At 37.2% G+C, this 17602-nt stretch overlaps 1 protein-coding gene across 6 annotated transcripts in view; it reads right to left on the bottom strand.

Moving 5' to 3' along the window:
* Positions 1-6550: 6550 nt before the first annotated feature.
* Positions 6551-17602, bottom strand: part of LOC121879563 (myelin regulatory factor-like protein) — a 96907-nt gene continuing 85855 nt past the window's right edge. For all 6 annotated transcript variants that reach the window (XM_042386215.1, XM_042386218.1, XM_042386217.1 and 3 more), the window contains 10 exons: positions 17033-17201; positions 16693-16840; positions 16440-16514; positions 15217-15454; positions 14963-15074; positions 12082-12203; positions 11505-11682; positions 11006-11186; positions 9834-10065; positions 6551-7042 (listed from right to left, as the gene is read on the bottom strand). In XM_042386215.1, coding sequence (XP_042242149.1) covers positions 6959-7042; positions 9834-10065; positions 11006-11186; positions 11505-11682; positions 12082-12203; positions 14963-15074; positions 15217-15454; positions 16440-16514; positions 16693-16840; positions 17033-17201 — 1539 coding nt within the window. In that variant the 3' untranslated portion in view covers positions 6551-6958. The remainder of the gene's footprint in view (positions 7043-9833; positions 10066-11005; positions 11187-11504; positions 11683-12081; positions 12204-14962; positions 15075-15216; positions 15455-16439; positions 16515-16692; positions 16841-17032; positions 17202-17602) is intronic.

The following is a 17602-nucleotide window of genomic DNA, read 5'->3' as shown; positions in this document are numbered from 1 at the left end:
TATTTAAATAACTTCGTTTGTCTTGTTCCTCATATAGTAATCGCCATCAACTAAAGACGAATATAATTGGAGAAAGTAACAATTTTATTTATTATTATCATTATTATTTTTATCAAATTTTACATGACTAACGCGCATATAAAAGGAATATGTATAACGTTTAAGTCAGCTGAAGACTATCAAACACATCATATGACCATCGTAAAGCGAACTTAAATTTAAATGTGTACGCGGTAAAATCCTTATTTATTAACTAATGTATCTATACACAGGAGTCAGGCCAAATCACATATGTAGTCGTAAATTCCTAATGTACTGCTGCAAGAATTTATCAGTCGGTAAATGTCATTCATACTGTGGTAATGTGCTGTTTCCTAGATGCAGTGTGACGTCCATCTCCTAGTCGGAATGTACCGGTCAGTGTGTACCATTCCCTGCTAAAATTATTGTATTTATTAAACGCGGAGATGTTATCGGTACATTATTGACTGACATCATCTATTCGTAACCAATTATGTATCGATATCATCACGCGAATTTTTTTGACCAATCACATTTGATCTTTTTCAAATGAAGTAGCCTGGGTAATTTCATTGACCAGTCTCACTATGGCCGTGGTGGAGGGATTTCGCATTTGTGATCCTACGATTATAGTTTTTGCTGAGTTTTACGAGAAAGACGACCATTCTATCAAATTCTTACGTATCCCTGGTCCTTCCACTTCTAACTAAGGTACTGCACTTTTGGACATGGCGCGCCCCAAAGTTTTTAACTACTGAAACATTAAGGTTAGTTTAAGCTAGGCCTACGGGGGGCGGATCCTGGCTAGGGTTACGTTAGGTTAGGTTAGGATTTGTTAGTTTTGGGTGGGGGAGAAAACGAGTCACCTAAACTTTAGATGACTCATTTTCTCCCCATTATTGTTTGTGTGAGAGTGGGGGCAAAAACGAACAATTTCCGCCAAAAATTAAGGTCAGATTCATTTAAAACACACCAAAATACACGGGAAAAACACATTGGTCAATCCCTAGGGACTAATATCCTGACTTTTTCCTGTGTGGTATAAAGTTGAAAAGGCATTATTGCATTTACACACCGTTCATACCTCCCACTAATCTATTATCATATTCAAATGAGACGTCTAATTATAAGATAATTTTCATCTATTACATTACCGGGGGAAATGTATGATAACGGAGATAGCTTGTCCAAAATGTTCTCTATTTTCTTCCATTAATCTTTCACCATTATCGCCTGCCTCTCCTCCTCCACTGCGTGTCTCCTTCATAAATCATCACGCGCATGCATTGACGTACACACGCGGCCAATCAAAAGCGTTTTTGTTTTTGAAACCAATTAAAATGATTTTGGGTTTAATTCGCAGTATATTTGACCCAATCAAATTCGAGTTTTATTTTGGATCTCTCATATTTCGAAATTCAAGTTCAGTAACTTCAGTTCCGACCATGGCAGTCTGCGATGTGTGTCACTTCAATTATATGGAGCTGATTGCGAGTTTTTTGGAAAAATACGAAGAAACTTTAGCATTTTTTGGATCGCGTGGTGTTAACATAAGAACATAAGAATGGAGGAAACTGCAGTGGGCCTATTGGCCCATACTGGGCAGTCCCGTTTACACCCAACCCCTATTGCTCATATGAGCATCCAACCTATGTTTGAAGCAATTCAGCGTATTCGAGTTAATGATGATATTTGGTAACTTGTTCCATTCATCCACTACTCTGTTTTCAAACCAGTGTTTACCTATTTCACCCCTAAATCTAAATTTGTCTAATTTAAAACCATTGTTACGAGTTCGCGCCTGGTTGGATAGTTTGAGTACCTTGTTTAGCCCTGCCTTCCACTTATACACCTCTATCAGGTCGCCCCTCGCTCTACGTCTCTCAAGGGAGTGCAAATTAAGATGCTTTAACCTGTCTCTATATTCAAGGTTCCTAATGCCCGGGATTAGTCTTGTCATTCTCCTCTGAATTCTTTCCAAGGATTCTATATCCATTCTGTAATACGGTGACCAGAACTGAACTGCGTAATCCAGGTGTGGTCTCACAAGAGCAAAATACAGTTTTAGGAGCAAGACTGAATGTAAATATTGCAAAGATCAACATATGCCGTTCAGTTCTGGTGCCCCTATAATAGAATGGATATAAATTCACTAGAGTCGGTGCAGCGAAGAATGACAAAAATGATTCCGGGACTTAGAAACCTTCCATATCAGGATAGGTTGAAGAAACTTAACTTGCATTCCCTAGAAAGATGAAGAGTGCGGGGAGACATGATAGAAGTATTTAAGTGGGTGAAAGGAATCAATAAAGGGGATATAGATAAAGTTCTTATAATATCTGAGCAGGATAGGACTCAGAGCAACGGATTCAAGTTGGATAAGTTTAGGTTTAGGAGGGAGATAGGAAGAAACTGGTTCACAAATAGGGTGGTGGACGAGTGGAACAAGCTTACCAACTTTGTAGTAAGTGCTGGAACTCTGGAAAGTTTCAAAAGGAGGCTAGATAGATTCATGGATGATAGAGAGTGGTAGTAACTCTCGACAGGAGCTGCCATGTGCAGGCCAACCGGCCTATTGCAGACTCCTTATGTTCTTATGTAATCTCAGAATCCAATGATGAACAAGAACCAGGCCAATAAGGTAAGAAAAAGGTGATTCCATCATATGGTGAGAGTCAGTTAGGTTAGGTTTGGTTTTTGTTTTCTAGTGTTTTTTTTTTTTGGTATATTTTGCCATAATTTTTTTCGGAGAATGTAAAAAAAAAAAATGCTAATTTCCCCCAGAAATGAAGGTCATATTCGGTTTAAACACATACAAATACTCTAGGAAAATATATTTTTTACTTTCTAACAGAGAATTTTCTTCCACCAGTTCTTTAAACTCCACTAAAAACTTTGCTGCCCCTTCCTTATCAGCACTAGCAGCCTCACCATGCCAAACTACACGAAAAATGTCACTTCTTTTCTTAAATTTTTCGATTCAGCCTTTGCTGGCCCTAAGATCTTCAAATTCTGTGCCTGAAGAACCAGGTTGATCTGTCTTTAAATGTTCGTATATCTCCCTGGCTCTTTCACAAATAAATTCAGTAGAAACTGAATCACCTTTCATCTGTTTTTCCCTAATCCAGATGAGAAGTAACCTCTCAGTTTCTGTAATTAGGGATCTACTTTTAAACACTCTGGTAGATTTGTCTCTCACTTTCACTTCTTTAAATTTGTCTTTCTGTGTAAGAATTGTCGACACAGTTGATGTCGACATGCCATATTCTTTGCATAGCGCATTTGTTCTAATGCCTTCTTCATGTTTTTTTTATAATTTCCTGCTTGGTTTGGATTGAAATTGCTTTTCTTGATCTCTTAGGGCCCATGCTGGATTCAAAAAATCTCAACACGTGATATTTTAAGTTTAAACTTGGTGTAATTCAAGATTATTTTCTTTAAAATAACACTGCACTATATATTGTCAATATGTAAAAGAAATTTCAAAATAACCAATAATTTGCTAGGAAACACAAAAAAAAGGCATTTAGTTGAAGAGTCTCAAGCAAGATGTTACCTCCACTGAAAAGAGAGACTAACGCCTGTATGGTGTGTTGGCAGGGTGGATGGTGCGCATGAAACTAGTGACCTTACCTTCAATTATGTTCAATAATTGTTAAAATGACTAAAAAATTTAATATTAAACTTTTAAAATTATTGAATAGTATAAACTTTTTGATATTTACTAAAATAGTAAGGAATTTAAGCCCTAGAACCAATTACTGTATTGGCGGACTAATACTACAGCTGGTTGACCGCCAAGTGCAAGCGAAAACATGTTCAGGTCGGCTTGTAAGAAACTCGTTAATTGAGGGATTGCTTGTCAACCGAAGTTAAGAATCTTATGGGAGGTAACTCGTTAACCGAGGGACCACTGTACTGTATTGGTATCTGTGCTTTCCCTGTTTATTTCCTCTGCTGCTATAAATGAATGAATGAATAAACTAATAAAAAAAATTCACAGTTGGAGTCAGCATTAGTACTCTGATCCAGGCTGATTATCATGATAAAATTAAATAATAGAAGACATAACTACAAGTAATGGGCTTCTTGCGCATATCTGTGAAGTGTGAATGTCAAAGAGTAATTCAAACAATAGGGAGCAAGATCATTCAAACATCAAACATGAATCATTATGCAATTCCTGAGACAGATGTCAACAGCACATATTGGAAATATGACTTGGTTTAAGGTTCTGTATTTTATACTCAGATTCTTTCCTGATATAGTCAGACATCAAATACTGCACTCTGAGAAAAGTAATAATTCTACTGTGATTTAGTGATGCATTATTGAGTCTGGTAGCCCAGTCATGTGTACGAACGGAGGTCAGTGATCTCCCCAGGACCACAGGTACTGAATGTGTGAGTTTGATGGTGCTGGGGGCAGTGGGCTGCCTGCATTACTTTTTTTTTTTTTTTTTTTATTATTATTCTTCCTCCCCTCCTCGCCAGCCCACAGATCGACCAACCTACCGGGAATTATCCCGATACTCCAGATGGCCAGTCCATCCCTGGCTGTGACCCCTTGTGGGGGCAGATTTCCACAAATGTTGTCGGGGAGGGAAGGTTGGCCCTGAAGTGGTTGACCCCCTGTTGAAAATGACAGTGTACACTGTAATGAGGGCTGGTTGTTTTGATCAATCCAGATCAAACCTCTCCTTGATTAAATTGCAAAAAAGAGAGGTGGGTCCTCACAGCAAAAGATGTCTCTCAGGGTTGCCCTTCATTTTCCTTAGAAAGTACATGTACACAAAATTTAGTTCTCACACAAACATACTGTATACACAATTTGGAGATCACAAAATTTTTATGAATACAAGAGGGCGTTAGGTTTGCAATAAACAATAATATAGCTTAAGTACATTTATTAATGTGAAATCTCAAATCATAAATTCTTCTGTACAAGTAACCCATATTTACAAAACTAGGAAAAGTAGTAAGTTTCATACTCTTGGAATGTGTGTCTGAAGTTAAAAATATCACAAATTATGTCACTTTAATCATGACTTAATCAAATGAATTCATTACCTGTATTTCCTACTATCCATAACTTTTTCTAATATTGTTTTCAGGTATGAAAGTGTAAAACAGTCGAAGTTCAAGATAATGAATTTCAATTATATTTTTTACTTACTAAGTTTACAGACTTAAAGAACAACTCCACTAACTTCTGGAAAAGAAAGGATTCTCATATATATATATATATATATATATATATATATATATATATATATATATATATATATATATATATATATATATATATATATATATATATATATATATATATATATATATATATATATATATAAAGAAACAAGTAGGTATTGGATAAAGTAACAGTTGAGATCATAGAAATTGTATTTTCTTGCAGATTCTCTTAAAATATTTCTATAAAAGTATAATTGTAAATTACACTGCAGATACAGTGACTCTGAGCTCTGCAGCCTTCTGTACTTTGCAAATGTTATCTTGAACTTTTTTGTCATAAAACTAAAAATAAAACTTAACAAAACTTTTGGTGATTTATACTCCACCAAGAATAACAATTACACATGTTAACATGAAACACTCCACAAGCTGTGCTGACATCTGTGAATGATGGCAATGATGACAATGAGATAATGTGATAAGTTATGCCTTGAAACAGGCACACCCTACTCAATAATTAAAATGAGTAACAAGTACAGTAGCACCACAGTAGTGATGGTCAATGATTATGTAATTTTCTCCATCATCAGTGTGATAATCACCAGGGCATAAGTATAAAGCAGAGCATGCATATTGTCTTTAGTGTATGATTGAAAGAAGGTATCCAAGGACCACCTCAGGGCAGACCAACCTGAGGGATCATTTCACATTGTGCAAAATACAAAATAAAATCCCTTTTTTGTACAACAAGTAAGTCTTGAAATAACAGGAAGGAAAGTAAACTAACCAGTCCGACATAAATTAACTTCTCAAAAAATATTTTCATCAGTCACTTTAACTGCATAAAGCAAGGCATGATAAAGAAAGCTGCAATGTCGAACTCCTTGTATGAAATACTTTTCACTATTAAGAATCACCAAAGAATCCCACATGAGATAACAGCCAATGTGTGTATGAGAACTGTAATGTACGAGGAGTTGACTGTACAATCTGTGTACTGTCAAACATTTTAATTATTAATAAGGAAACAGTAGAACCAGAAGCTAAGGTGAGGAACAGACAATCTGAAGAGCTCCAGAGACCCACAAGTAGTGGACTCACAAATCACTGGCACAAATTCCATCAAAATTAAAATGAAATGCCAAGAAATCATTGACATAGTAGAAAGTTCACATCTTCTATGATGACTGCAATACAGTATTTGGCAAATTTTAACTTCAAACATAAAGATATAAATCTGTCATAGTATTGGTAAATTTCTCTAAAGCATATTTAAACATGATTATTTCATATGCCAGGATCCTGCCTTCCAGTAGGTACAAGTAAAACATTTTAACTGAACCATTTAAAATTAAGTATTTACAAAATATATACATATTTATCATACTCTATGCCTAATCAGATCCTTGATAAGACTGTCTGTCTCTAACAGTACAAATCCTACAAATAATTGCCCACTAGAGATTATCCATTTAAACTATAAATAAAATACCGGGTCTGAATTACATGGATGTACTGAGAAATCCATAAAAGGAGGGACTGTACATATACCTTATTTATATTATCAGAAATTGTGGAAACACACTTAATTTTACAAAAGATGATTACATCCAAATTTGTGAAGCATTGCCAAAAGTTATTGTCATGGATATGAAAATGGTTTGGCTGTTCAGGAGTAAACATGCATGACCGAAATATAAAATTAATTTTGAATACTGTACATGATTAACACAACTTTTTTCGCCTTATTCAGTACAAACTCGTTGAAATATGAAATTCAGTTCATAAAATTTTTCTCCAACATATTCTGGTGTGCAGTTGCAGGGATCCTGAAATGTAAAAAAAAATATACTGTAGATAATCTTCCAGTTGATGTAAAGTGATGTTTTGCAAGTAAAATTTACATATTGTATCAGCAAATTTAAAATATCACACTAAAGACTCCTGCTATAGTGCAAAAAAAGAAGAGTAGGCTTAGATTTTCAATTATTACCTTACAACCAAAAACTGAATAAATTTTATTTAAGTGTTCTACTGTACTGTGCAGTAGTATAACATGATCATAAGAGTCCTTATCAGCTCTCTCAACCTTTTTCTTTATAAAGGACATACAGTATGAGACCAGCTAATCACAGTGTGCCTTATAGGGTGAGTCCCCTAGGAGTCAATCTTTTAATAATTTTCACAACTTAGCTTACTAGCCCTATGGGCAGTTGGTCTATGCAGTGTTAGTATAGGAGAAAACTGGGGACTGGGAAACCTGTCTCTGGGCAGAGGCTTGAACCCTTGGCATATTGGTGAGATAAGTGTGTTACCGCTGTACCACCAACACCCCCAGTACAGTTTATACATGTGTTCTCTGTACTGCACACTTTTACTTTTATCCACTTCGCCGCTGATCAGCTCGTTAGCTGCTTAAGCAGACGGTACACACTGTTGGCAAGTACTGAATGTATCCCAACGTGTTCCAGTGTTGGTCAAGTGTGGTCTTGAAAGAGCTCACACTTGGTGCCATCACAACACTCTGGCAGATTATTCCAAGAGTTCACAATTCTCACTCCAAAAAAGTTTGCTCTCACTGTTTTCTAGACTTGTGGCTTCTTCAACCTTGAGCTGTGACCCCCTTGTGGGGCGGGGATCCTCCAGTTCCAGGTGTGGACACTCGACTGGGTAATGCCCTCTGAGATGCTTATACACTTCAAAAAGGTCACTCCTTGCCCGTCTGTAGTATATGCTAAGCAGTTGCAGGCATTCTAATCTCTCTGGATAACTTCACACTGCATATTTTGTTTATATTTTAATTATTTTTATTTGGAAATAATTTTTACTTGTGTGAAATTATGTTTCCAAAATGTCTAAGATTACCTATGAAGTGAAAGTTAAATTGTTGTATAGAATGGAGTGAGGCACCAAGGCAACTGGATGCGAGTTTGATCTCTGTGAATCTTTAATGAGAACAATTAAGAAGAAAAAAGACAATTAGTATATGCAATAGCTGAGACCATCATTTATTTATTGTATTAAAATTATGTATGTAGTTATTACAATTAAGTTTTACATATATTTAGGGGTGTAAAATTATGTGGGGGGGAGCTCTTGGTACAGTAGGCTCTCGCCAATAACGACTTCCACAATAACGTTTTCGACAATCACGGTAAGTTACAATAGATACCCATTTTCAATAATAACGTCTGGATTCTCTTGAATAACGGAGATTTCGCGGGAAGCGTCTGAGCGCATCAAAGATAGTGTTTGTTTGTCGCCGTGTTGATGACGTAGTTGTCCACTCCGCCTCACTCTTACTCTCTCACACGCTCTGTGGAATACAGCGCTGCGCCCACGTGTGAGATTTTCTCCTCTATAACCAGTGGTTGCTGGGGTCGGTGATCAATAATGGCTTCCACATTTTTGCCTGTGGGGGCTAGGGGAGGTGGTGGAGGGAGTGATTTGCTACCTGAATGCCCGGGAACTTTTAAAGTGAATGAGAAAAAAGACCCCAAAGCTAAGAGACAAAGCCACAAGAAGCGTGCCTACTCGGTCAAGGATAAAGAACAGTTTGTTGAGCTCATTGAAAGTGGTGCACGGAACATTGATATTGTGAGGAAATTGAATTGACCTGAGTCTAAGAGTGCGAAAAATTAAGATGAACTTAGAGGAGATCAAGAAGAGTATTGTGCTGGCTCAGAAATATTTCAGTAGTGATGGAAATGCGAGGCGAGCTATGAAAGATAAAAGTGATAGAAACAGGTTGTTTGTGATAGCAGAGCATTTTCTTGTGGAATGGTTAGCTTGTAGAATGAAAGACAGTGCAAGTGTTAGCGTCCCTCAGATACGGAACAAGCATCACACCAAGCACCTCAAAAACTCCCCCAAGCTAAGTGTTATATTACTCAAACTCTTTATTTTGATGATTGAATAACAATTCTTTTTATTTCTGCTAACAAAAAGTGTTAGGAGGGCTTCTAAGGGGAAAAATTGGGTGAAATTCTTGAGGCGGCAGCACCAATAAACCCTTTTTACATGTATTTTATTGTCACACAAATAACGTTTTCGCTATTAACGGTGTTTTTCAGGCACCTATTAGACGTTATTGGTGAGAGCCTACTGTAGCATGAATTTTCACTTGACCGAAGTACTTCAGGAATACATCTTCCATGCTAAGTGGGTCCTTATAAACTATGAAATGAATAAGGCAATTTCAGGATGGTTGGGTATTGGTAAGGGAGATTTTTATATTTATCATTTCAACACTTATCAGCTTACTAGCTGTTCAGGCAGTTGGTCTATTCTTTGTTACCTTGTTATAAACTTTTACGCTCGTATTATTAAACAACATCTTCCCTTGAAGAGGGTCGTCGTGTTTCGACCCGAGTTTTAAACTAAACGAGTCCTGAGGGACACCGCAGTACTGTACTTAATGGGGTGGTGTGGCGGTTTAATAATACAGGCGTAATTCTTCAGGGTTATAGATTCCCGGGATTCCTGAGCCCCAAGCTTTTGGCAAGCAATGCATAAAAAAAAGTAGCCATTAATATTATCTGAAGAACTATAAGCATGTAGAGTAGTTGTAATGTATGAAACAATGCAAAGAAAAGGTGTAAAAATGTCCACGCAACTTACGTCATCTTCATCAATTATTGGTATGCGAAACTTGTATGCAACCTGAAGCCACATTCCAACATTGGTAAGGGTAACATAGCGGTCACGGGGACTTGGCCCATTGGTCTCCACCACCTCATATGGTGAAAGGTTATCGCCAGAAACTGGACACTGCTCAAATGGAAATGGTGGAATGCTGTCACTGCGGTTGGTGCAGAAAGAAGGCTGCCTGGCAAAACTGTCCGCCAGGAATCTGTTAAAAGCAAAATCTATTTAAAAGTCAATCCTTCCCAGTGGAGTTAAGAGTCACGCATACCTGTATGTTTATGTGTTGATTCGTTTATTCATTTGTAAGCACTCAAAAACTGGAAAACAGATTAACCTGGCAGAGGAACTTAATACTCTGTAGTCTGTTGCACTTTTTAAAATCCTGAGTACAGCATGTTTAAAAAATGTCCTATTTTTCCCACTTTTCTATATACTTTCTCTTTTAATTTTGTTTATTACTTCTTGCTTCCCTGATAACACCTTTCACATAACAAACATCAAGTATGACACACACAATATTTAGATTTTTTTTTACCGAAAATCTAATATTTTACAAACATTCACAAATACACTACCTGTAGAACTTTTATTTAAATTACTTTGTGGTAATTTTCGCAAAATATTGATTGATAACATAGTGAATGAAAATCATGTGGCTGGCAATAAAGTATTAGCTTTCTTTAATGTTTAACAACTCTTCTCTTTAACAACTTTTTTATTACTCTTCCAAGCATTTTCCAACACCGTAACTATAATGCATGATGTTCAAAATTAAGAGCAAACACAGCTTGTGGGCTGTCAGATACTTTTTCTATGATGTTTTCCTTCCACAACAAAGCTCTGTGTTATACCTGTCACTTCACACACTACTACCAACACCCATCAGCACCACAGCCATCCTCAAAAACCACATGATTCAATTTTCTTAGATTATTAAAACAACTCTGTAGCATCTTGGATTTTTAACCCCTCACTTTGAGCATGTAATTCAACAAGGGTTTTAAAATACTGTAAGACAACCATGGCTAGACAGATAAAGAATAAAGTCCTTCACCATTTGCTTCTGCAACAAATATTCTACTGATGAACTTTATAACAAGTGTCTAGGTATTACAAATACCTGTATAATCAGCATTTCAACCTACCTGAAGTGCAGTGTAAGGTTGGTGTGTGGCATGAACCGTGAGATTGGGAGGCCATAAGTAAAGTTTTTGGCTCTGTTGGAGAAGCAGTCAGAGTAGGTATCTGAGGAGTTGAGACAGTAGAGGTGACTGATTGTTGTGTTCAACTCCACAATATCTATAGTTGGGATCTGAACATTTGTACCTGAAAAGATAAGGTGAACTTTACTAATTCTTTCTATTTATATGGTTATGATCACTTTACAGTACTGTACTCACCTTTACCATAAGTGGCTCATTTCAGTCATTAAAATGAATAATATTTTCATCAATGAATATAACACTGGGAACTAGATATTTTGATCTTTAAATAATTACTTGTAAAGATTATGATCATTGCCTAAAACTGTACCTTATGTAATAATGCTATGAATTGCTTGCCATCTACCATATGTGGTGATATACGTAATGCATTTTATAAAATTAAAACATGTACAGTACAATGTATTACAAAACTGCTTACTGCCGCTCATTTGTGTTTTTTGACGTGGAGAACTATCAGTAGATCGTTTGGAGTGAATGGAACGCTTGCTAAGTGTTTGTTTGATACTGCGAGAGTTAGAAGGTCGACTCATTTGAGCTCTGTGACGAGCTAGACGTGCCATTTGATCGTGAGGGCCAGACTTCTTACTGGGCATAGGCTGTTGGAGTAAATTAAATCATTACTATTTACTTGTTAATCTATAGTTTAAGCAACAGTAGTGTGGACAATAAAATGAAGAACGACATATACAGTATGTATATGTCATGGTTTTATTTTGGTATATGTATGTGTGTGTGAGTTTGTAAAAGTTTCAAGTTACATAATGTAATGAGGAAACTTTTAAAAATAGGGTAAGTTCAAAAGACATAGCCTAATGTGAAAACTGGTCAATAATAATACAGTAGTACAGTATAATCAAGATACAGAGCATAGTGTGAAAGAAAAAAATATGTAACTACTGTTCAGTAGTATACAGTGCACAAAACGAAAAACAACAGTACGGTACAGTATTGTAATTCATAATATTTTCAAAGCATGTGTTTAACACTGAACTAACCTTTAACCGCTGTGTCTCTGCCTGTGTTGTTGAATCATTAACTGTGTTCGGGTCACTGGTTGACAGTTTATTAGTGATGACCTCCCCATACCGTGACATGGTTGGAGGAACAGTTGTAGTACCTGGTATGGAGAAAAAATATCTTGTATTAATGAGAGATCCAACCCACTACTCAATTCAGTCTGTCTGCACAGTATAAAGCTGAAAACAATTAATAAAATCACTGGTGAAGATGAGGTTTGAGATGTAATATTTCAGTAGGTTTTTATTATTTTGTATGCACTGAGAAAATCATTAATCTATGCAGGTAACAATACACCCTAACACTGAATGGCCTATGGTTATACTGTAGTGTACTCTATTTCCATGAGAAAGCTTTTTATTTTTTATTTATTTATTTATTTATGGATTTATGGGGAATAGCCCACCCGGGCACAGGTCATCGACCCACAACAGGGCCCAGGGGACGAGAAAATAAAGTAAAGTTAACTATCTGATCGATAAACATATACCCAAGACCAAACCCAGTGCCTACAGGAATACAAGGAGACCATTACACTAGAACCATGCGGCGGTCGACAAAGTTAAGAAGAAAATTCAGGATTTCGAGAGGTGGGTTAGGACAAATGATGAGCAAAACAGGAGGATGTATGCCAGATCCAGGAACTAAGAAAAGTCAGAGTGTAGAAGGGGTGACAAAGAGTTCCAGAGGCAGATTGCAAGCAAGGTCAAGTCAAACCCAAAGGTTTTTACTGCTTCGCAAAGTTCAAATTAATAATCCGAGTAGGCATATTGGACCCGAGCCTTGAAGATGGTAGTTATGCAGATTATGACCAGGATAAGGCGGAAGTGTTGAACAAATTCCTTTCCTCGGTGTTCACAAGAGAAGATGCGAACAATCTTCCTGCGTTTGAGGAAAAGCGGTTTGACACAGTGCTCATCCACATTGTGTTCTCAGAAGAGGGTATAAAAATAAACAAAGCTAAAGATTCGTAAGAGTCCTGGCCCTGATATGGTACACCCCAGAGTGTTCAGAGACCTGTGTAACGAGCTTGCGGAGCCCCTTAATATCATCTTCTCCAAATGCCTGGATGAGCAAAAGGTCTTTGATGACTGGAAAATGACTTGTGCAAGTCCTATATTCAAGAAGGGCGATCGTCACTCCATGAATAATTATACTTGTAGACCAGTGAGCCTGACCAACATACTGTAGTGTGTACAGTACTAGAGAGCATCATAATAGATGCCATGATGAAACATCTACTACAAAACAACCTTGTAAAGGACTGCCAACATGGTTTTATGCTGGGATGCTCCTGCTTAACACAATTTCAGTACTCTAGGTCCTGGATGTTTGGACTCAAATTCTAGAACAAGGTGGAAATATTGACAATATCTTTATGTATATACTTAGATTTTACCAAGGCTTTCAACAGCGTACCCCCTGAAAGACTGAGAATTAAATTGGAATGGTACGGGATTCGAGGAAATGTCCTAGCATGCATAGAAGAATTTCTGCATGACCAAAAACAGTGTGAGATGATTAATGGTGTGAAATCGTCATTAGACAAATTTAGATTTTGGTGCAAGATAGGTAAACATTGATTTGGAAATATAGTGGATGAGTGGAACAAGTTACGAAACATCATTATTAACTTGAATATGCTGGATAGCTTCAAACATAGGTTGGATGGATATAGGAGTGATATTGGGTAAAAACGGGACTGCCCAGTATGGGCCAACAGGCCCGCTGCAGTTTCCTCCATTCTAATGTTCTTATTTGTACCTGTGACAAGTAGGTACCACAGGGCAGTAATGGGCCCATCGTTGTTTGTCTGCTTCATAAATGATATGCCAGAAACTATACACTCCTCCATACAAATATTTGTGGACGATGCCAAGATATTTAGGGAAATTATGAACCAAACAGACTATGAAAAGCTGCAGAAAGAACTCTGTGAGCTTCAAGAATAGTCGAAGAAATGGCTGCTAAAATTCAATGTCCCAAAGCGCAAGAGGATGCACTTGGGTTGCACCAACAGTAAGGAGGTGTATCACATATGTCCCAACAGGAAAAAGAAACTGCATTAATTGAGACCGAATGTGAAAAGGACCTGGGTGTCTATGTTGACAAGGAACTTAAGTTCTCTGGTCACTGTGAAAAGAGAAGGTGAATAAGGCAATGAAACTAGTAGGTCTTATAAAAAGGTCGTTTAGATATCTGGATGGTCCGTCAGTCATCACAATCTTCAAGAGTGAAGTGCTTCCCCATCTGGAGCACTGTTAATGGTTTAAAAATGTCCAAAGGAGGGTCACCAGACTGGTGCCTGCTCTATGGAACCTCAGGTACCCAGAGAGATTAGAATGCCTTCAAGTGCATAGCTTATACTACAGACGGGCAAGGGGCGACGTAATAGAAGATAAACATCTCAGAGGGCACTACTCAGTCAAATGTACATACCTGGAGCTGGCAGATGCCCGCCCCACAAGGGGTAACAGCTCAAAGTTGAAGAAGCCACAAGCCCAGAAAACAGTGAGGGTAAACTTTTTTGGAGTGAGAATTGTGAACTCTTGGAACAATCTGCCAGAGAGTGTTGTGATGACACCGAGTGTGAGCTCATTCAAGGCCAGACTTGACAGACACTGGAGCAGGTTACGATATATTCAGGAGCCAGTTCATGCCCAGTACTTGCCACAGTGTGTATCAGAGACGTGACCAACCTCCCAAACGACTAATGAGCCGATCAGTGGAGAAGAGGATAAAAGTAAAAGTGAAGTATATACACAAATTTTCCCTAATTTGTTAACAACATTTTACTGAAATGTCAGAAATTGAACAGTAAAATATGTTCTTAAATTCATACTGTGCTGTATAACTGACCATAGTGTATGATGCGACGGCTGAGAGTAACGGTAGTGGATGCAGTACTGGGGCTCAGTTGCAATGGGGCCATCACACCTGTCCAGATGTTATTAAGTGGGCAGCAATATACCTGTAACAACATATTGAACAACTTTAGGCTATGAATGCTTATATCAGATTACTGTACCATATAATACCTTACTATAATGATATATCAAGACTAAGCCATTAATACAGGTTAACTGTTACTATACATGTAATCACTACTGTACCTGGCATACTGGGTCTTCATTGGGATCAGTTTCTTGGCAGTAATCAGGCTTCCCTATAACAGGTGGTCTTGGAATCAATGGATCTGGTGTAGTGCTTCCAAAGGTTGGCTTGGTGGTAAACACAACAGAGGTATGAGAGACGTCATCGGTAGAAGAGGTGGTCCTATCTGTAGTGGCCGTCCGTAAAGTAGACGTCACCATAGAGGAAGACAGGAATATGGTGGTGGCTGTCGTTGTCCTGAGGATAAGAAACACCGAGGTCAATAATGTGTAAAATTAAATCATCTTGTAACCTGTTCCATTCATTGCAAAACTGCATAAATATTATTTTATTCACAAATACTGAACACCCTGTACTGTACTCTGGTTAATACAGAACTGTATTTTACTTTTAACTTCTTTGCCACTCTCCAGTACTTCTCAGCACATTTAAGTATCAAAAGGAACAATAGCAAAATAAATAGTTGACATACAGTATGTGTCTTAAAGTTGGTTTCATTATTATGTCTTTCCATTTACTGTACTGTAATAATACTTGTGTTTTTTCATGTCGTCAATACCTGAGAGATGAGGAGCTCATACAAGGAACAAGATATAAAATATGTGAATAAACAGATTGATAGTCAGGGAGTGAAACTGATACTGGGTAGTTTGGCTGCAGAGTGTATGTGAAAAACCAAACAAAAACACATGTACATATTTGTACAGCTTAGCTCCTAAGGCAAATGGAGAAATAAAAACATAATATACCTGTACAGTACTGTATCATTCAAGAGCACAGCCAGTCTGTGAATATAGTGATGTGATATAGATTGTAGATTACAGTACAGTACATGTTACGAGAGAAAGCATCTAAATTTATCACACGTTATGTGTGTATGTACTGTATATATACCCTTGTGAGCATCCCTGTCATGCTGATAGGTGAGAGGACTAAAGACAACTGAGTGTTAAGGACCCTACTGGAAATAAGAATCTGATGGCTATCCTTGGTCAAATTGCCTGACTGTCTACATTTGTTGTATGTCTGCACTGTCTGGTACATTGGAAACTGTTTACCCCCAAGGTCAATGTACAATATATACCTGTATTATCTGAACACCTGCTGAAATGTGTACCTGCATAGTTTATTTACATGCCAAAGCAATTGTAAACATGTAGGACGATAGAAAATACCGAGCTGTGGAAAAAGTAAAGACGCAAAAATAAAAAAGGAGACTTACGTTGCCGTAGTCGTGGCCGGGTCCTTACGTCTTTCTTTGTAATCCAGAATGTAGATAGTTGCCATAGCCATCAGACTGTTTATAGACAATTAGATAAGTAATAACCATGATAATGAAAACAAATAAGTAATTATAACTAAGTTCAATGATGTAATAAGTTAAAATATTATACTTTGTGCTTTAAGATTTACATGGTACTACTACTATAGCACATTCATAGAGAACAGAGTATATACAGTACAGTACAACCTACCAAAAGGCCATGATGCACACAAGGGTAATAGTGGTGACCTGAAGAGTCTTATTGTTGCATATACCATCGTCGTGTCCACTGCCCATGTGTTTATGACGCCTGGAACACCCACGACTTCGGTTGCACACTGATGATACTCGTGACGTTGCTTTAAACAAAAGTACAAAAATAGGAATTGGTTTTCTAATTTTGTTATGATTTATGGGTGAAATGGATCATAATGTAAACTGAATGGAGAGGTTGTTTTTCCCTGGTTGATAGATTAGATGGCCAGAGGTGACTGCACCATCAATGTAAGACTGTAGACCCCAAGTAAAATGCAAGTTATCTGTTCCTTTACCTGAGGTGCGTGTAGATACTGACGATGAGGTTGACTTGAAGGATTCAAATCTTCGTAGCTGTGATATTTTCTTATTCATTATCTCAAGTTCTCCAATGCGATTCTCCAAGTTGCCAGTGACTTTACAAAGTTCCTTCACTGCCCCTACATTCTCCATGAATATACGCTCCTAGAAAATACATAAATGAAAAGGTTTAATTCCAAATACACACCATCTAGCTTGTAATCAAGTTAATAAAGGAAATATTACTGTAATCATAAATAAATTTTAATAAACTGAGGTGTATGGCTAACTGTTACAATACCCAGTTCAAAAATGTGGCTCATATACCGTACAGGAAACTTAAATTAAACTGTCATACATTTTATTACCTTTCATTTAAATTGAAAAGCTGACAAATGGCCAAGAGAATAAAGTAAACTAAGTCGTATCTCTCTCACTCTATCACTCACATTTAACGTACCCATGACATCAACAATGAAAAGTATTAATGTCAACTAAAAACAAAGTAATAAGACACCTTTAACCTTATGTAGACTACTGTATAATGTAAAATATCATGGCATAGC

Source organism: Homarus americanus, unplaced genomic scaffold (assembly GCF_018991925.1).
Source record: "Homarus americanus isolate GMGI-L3 unplaced genomic scaffold, GMGI_Hamer_2.0 scaffold9741, whole genome shotgun sequence".
NCBI lineage: Eukaryota > Metazoa > Arthropoda > Malacostraca > Decapoda > Nephropidae > Homarus > Homarus americanus.
The sequence above is the reverse complement of the archived record's forward strand: the minus strand, read 5'-3'. Positions and strand labels throughout refer to the sequence as shown.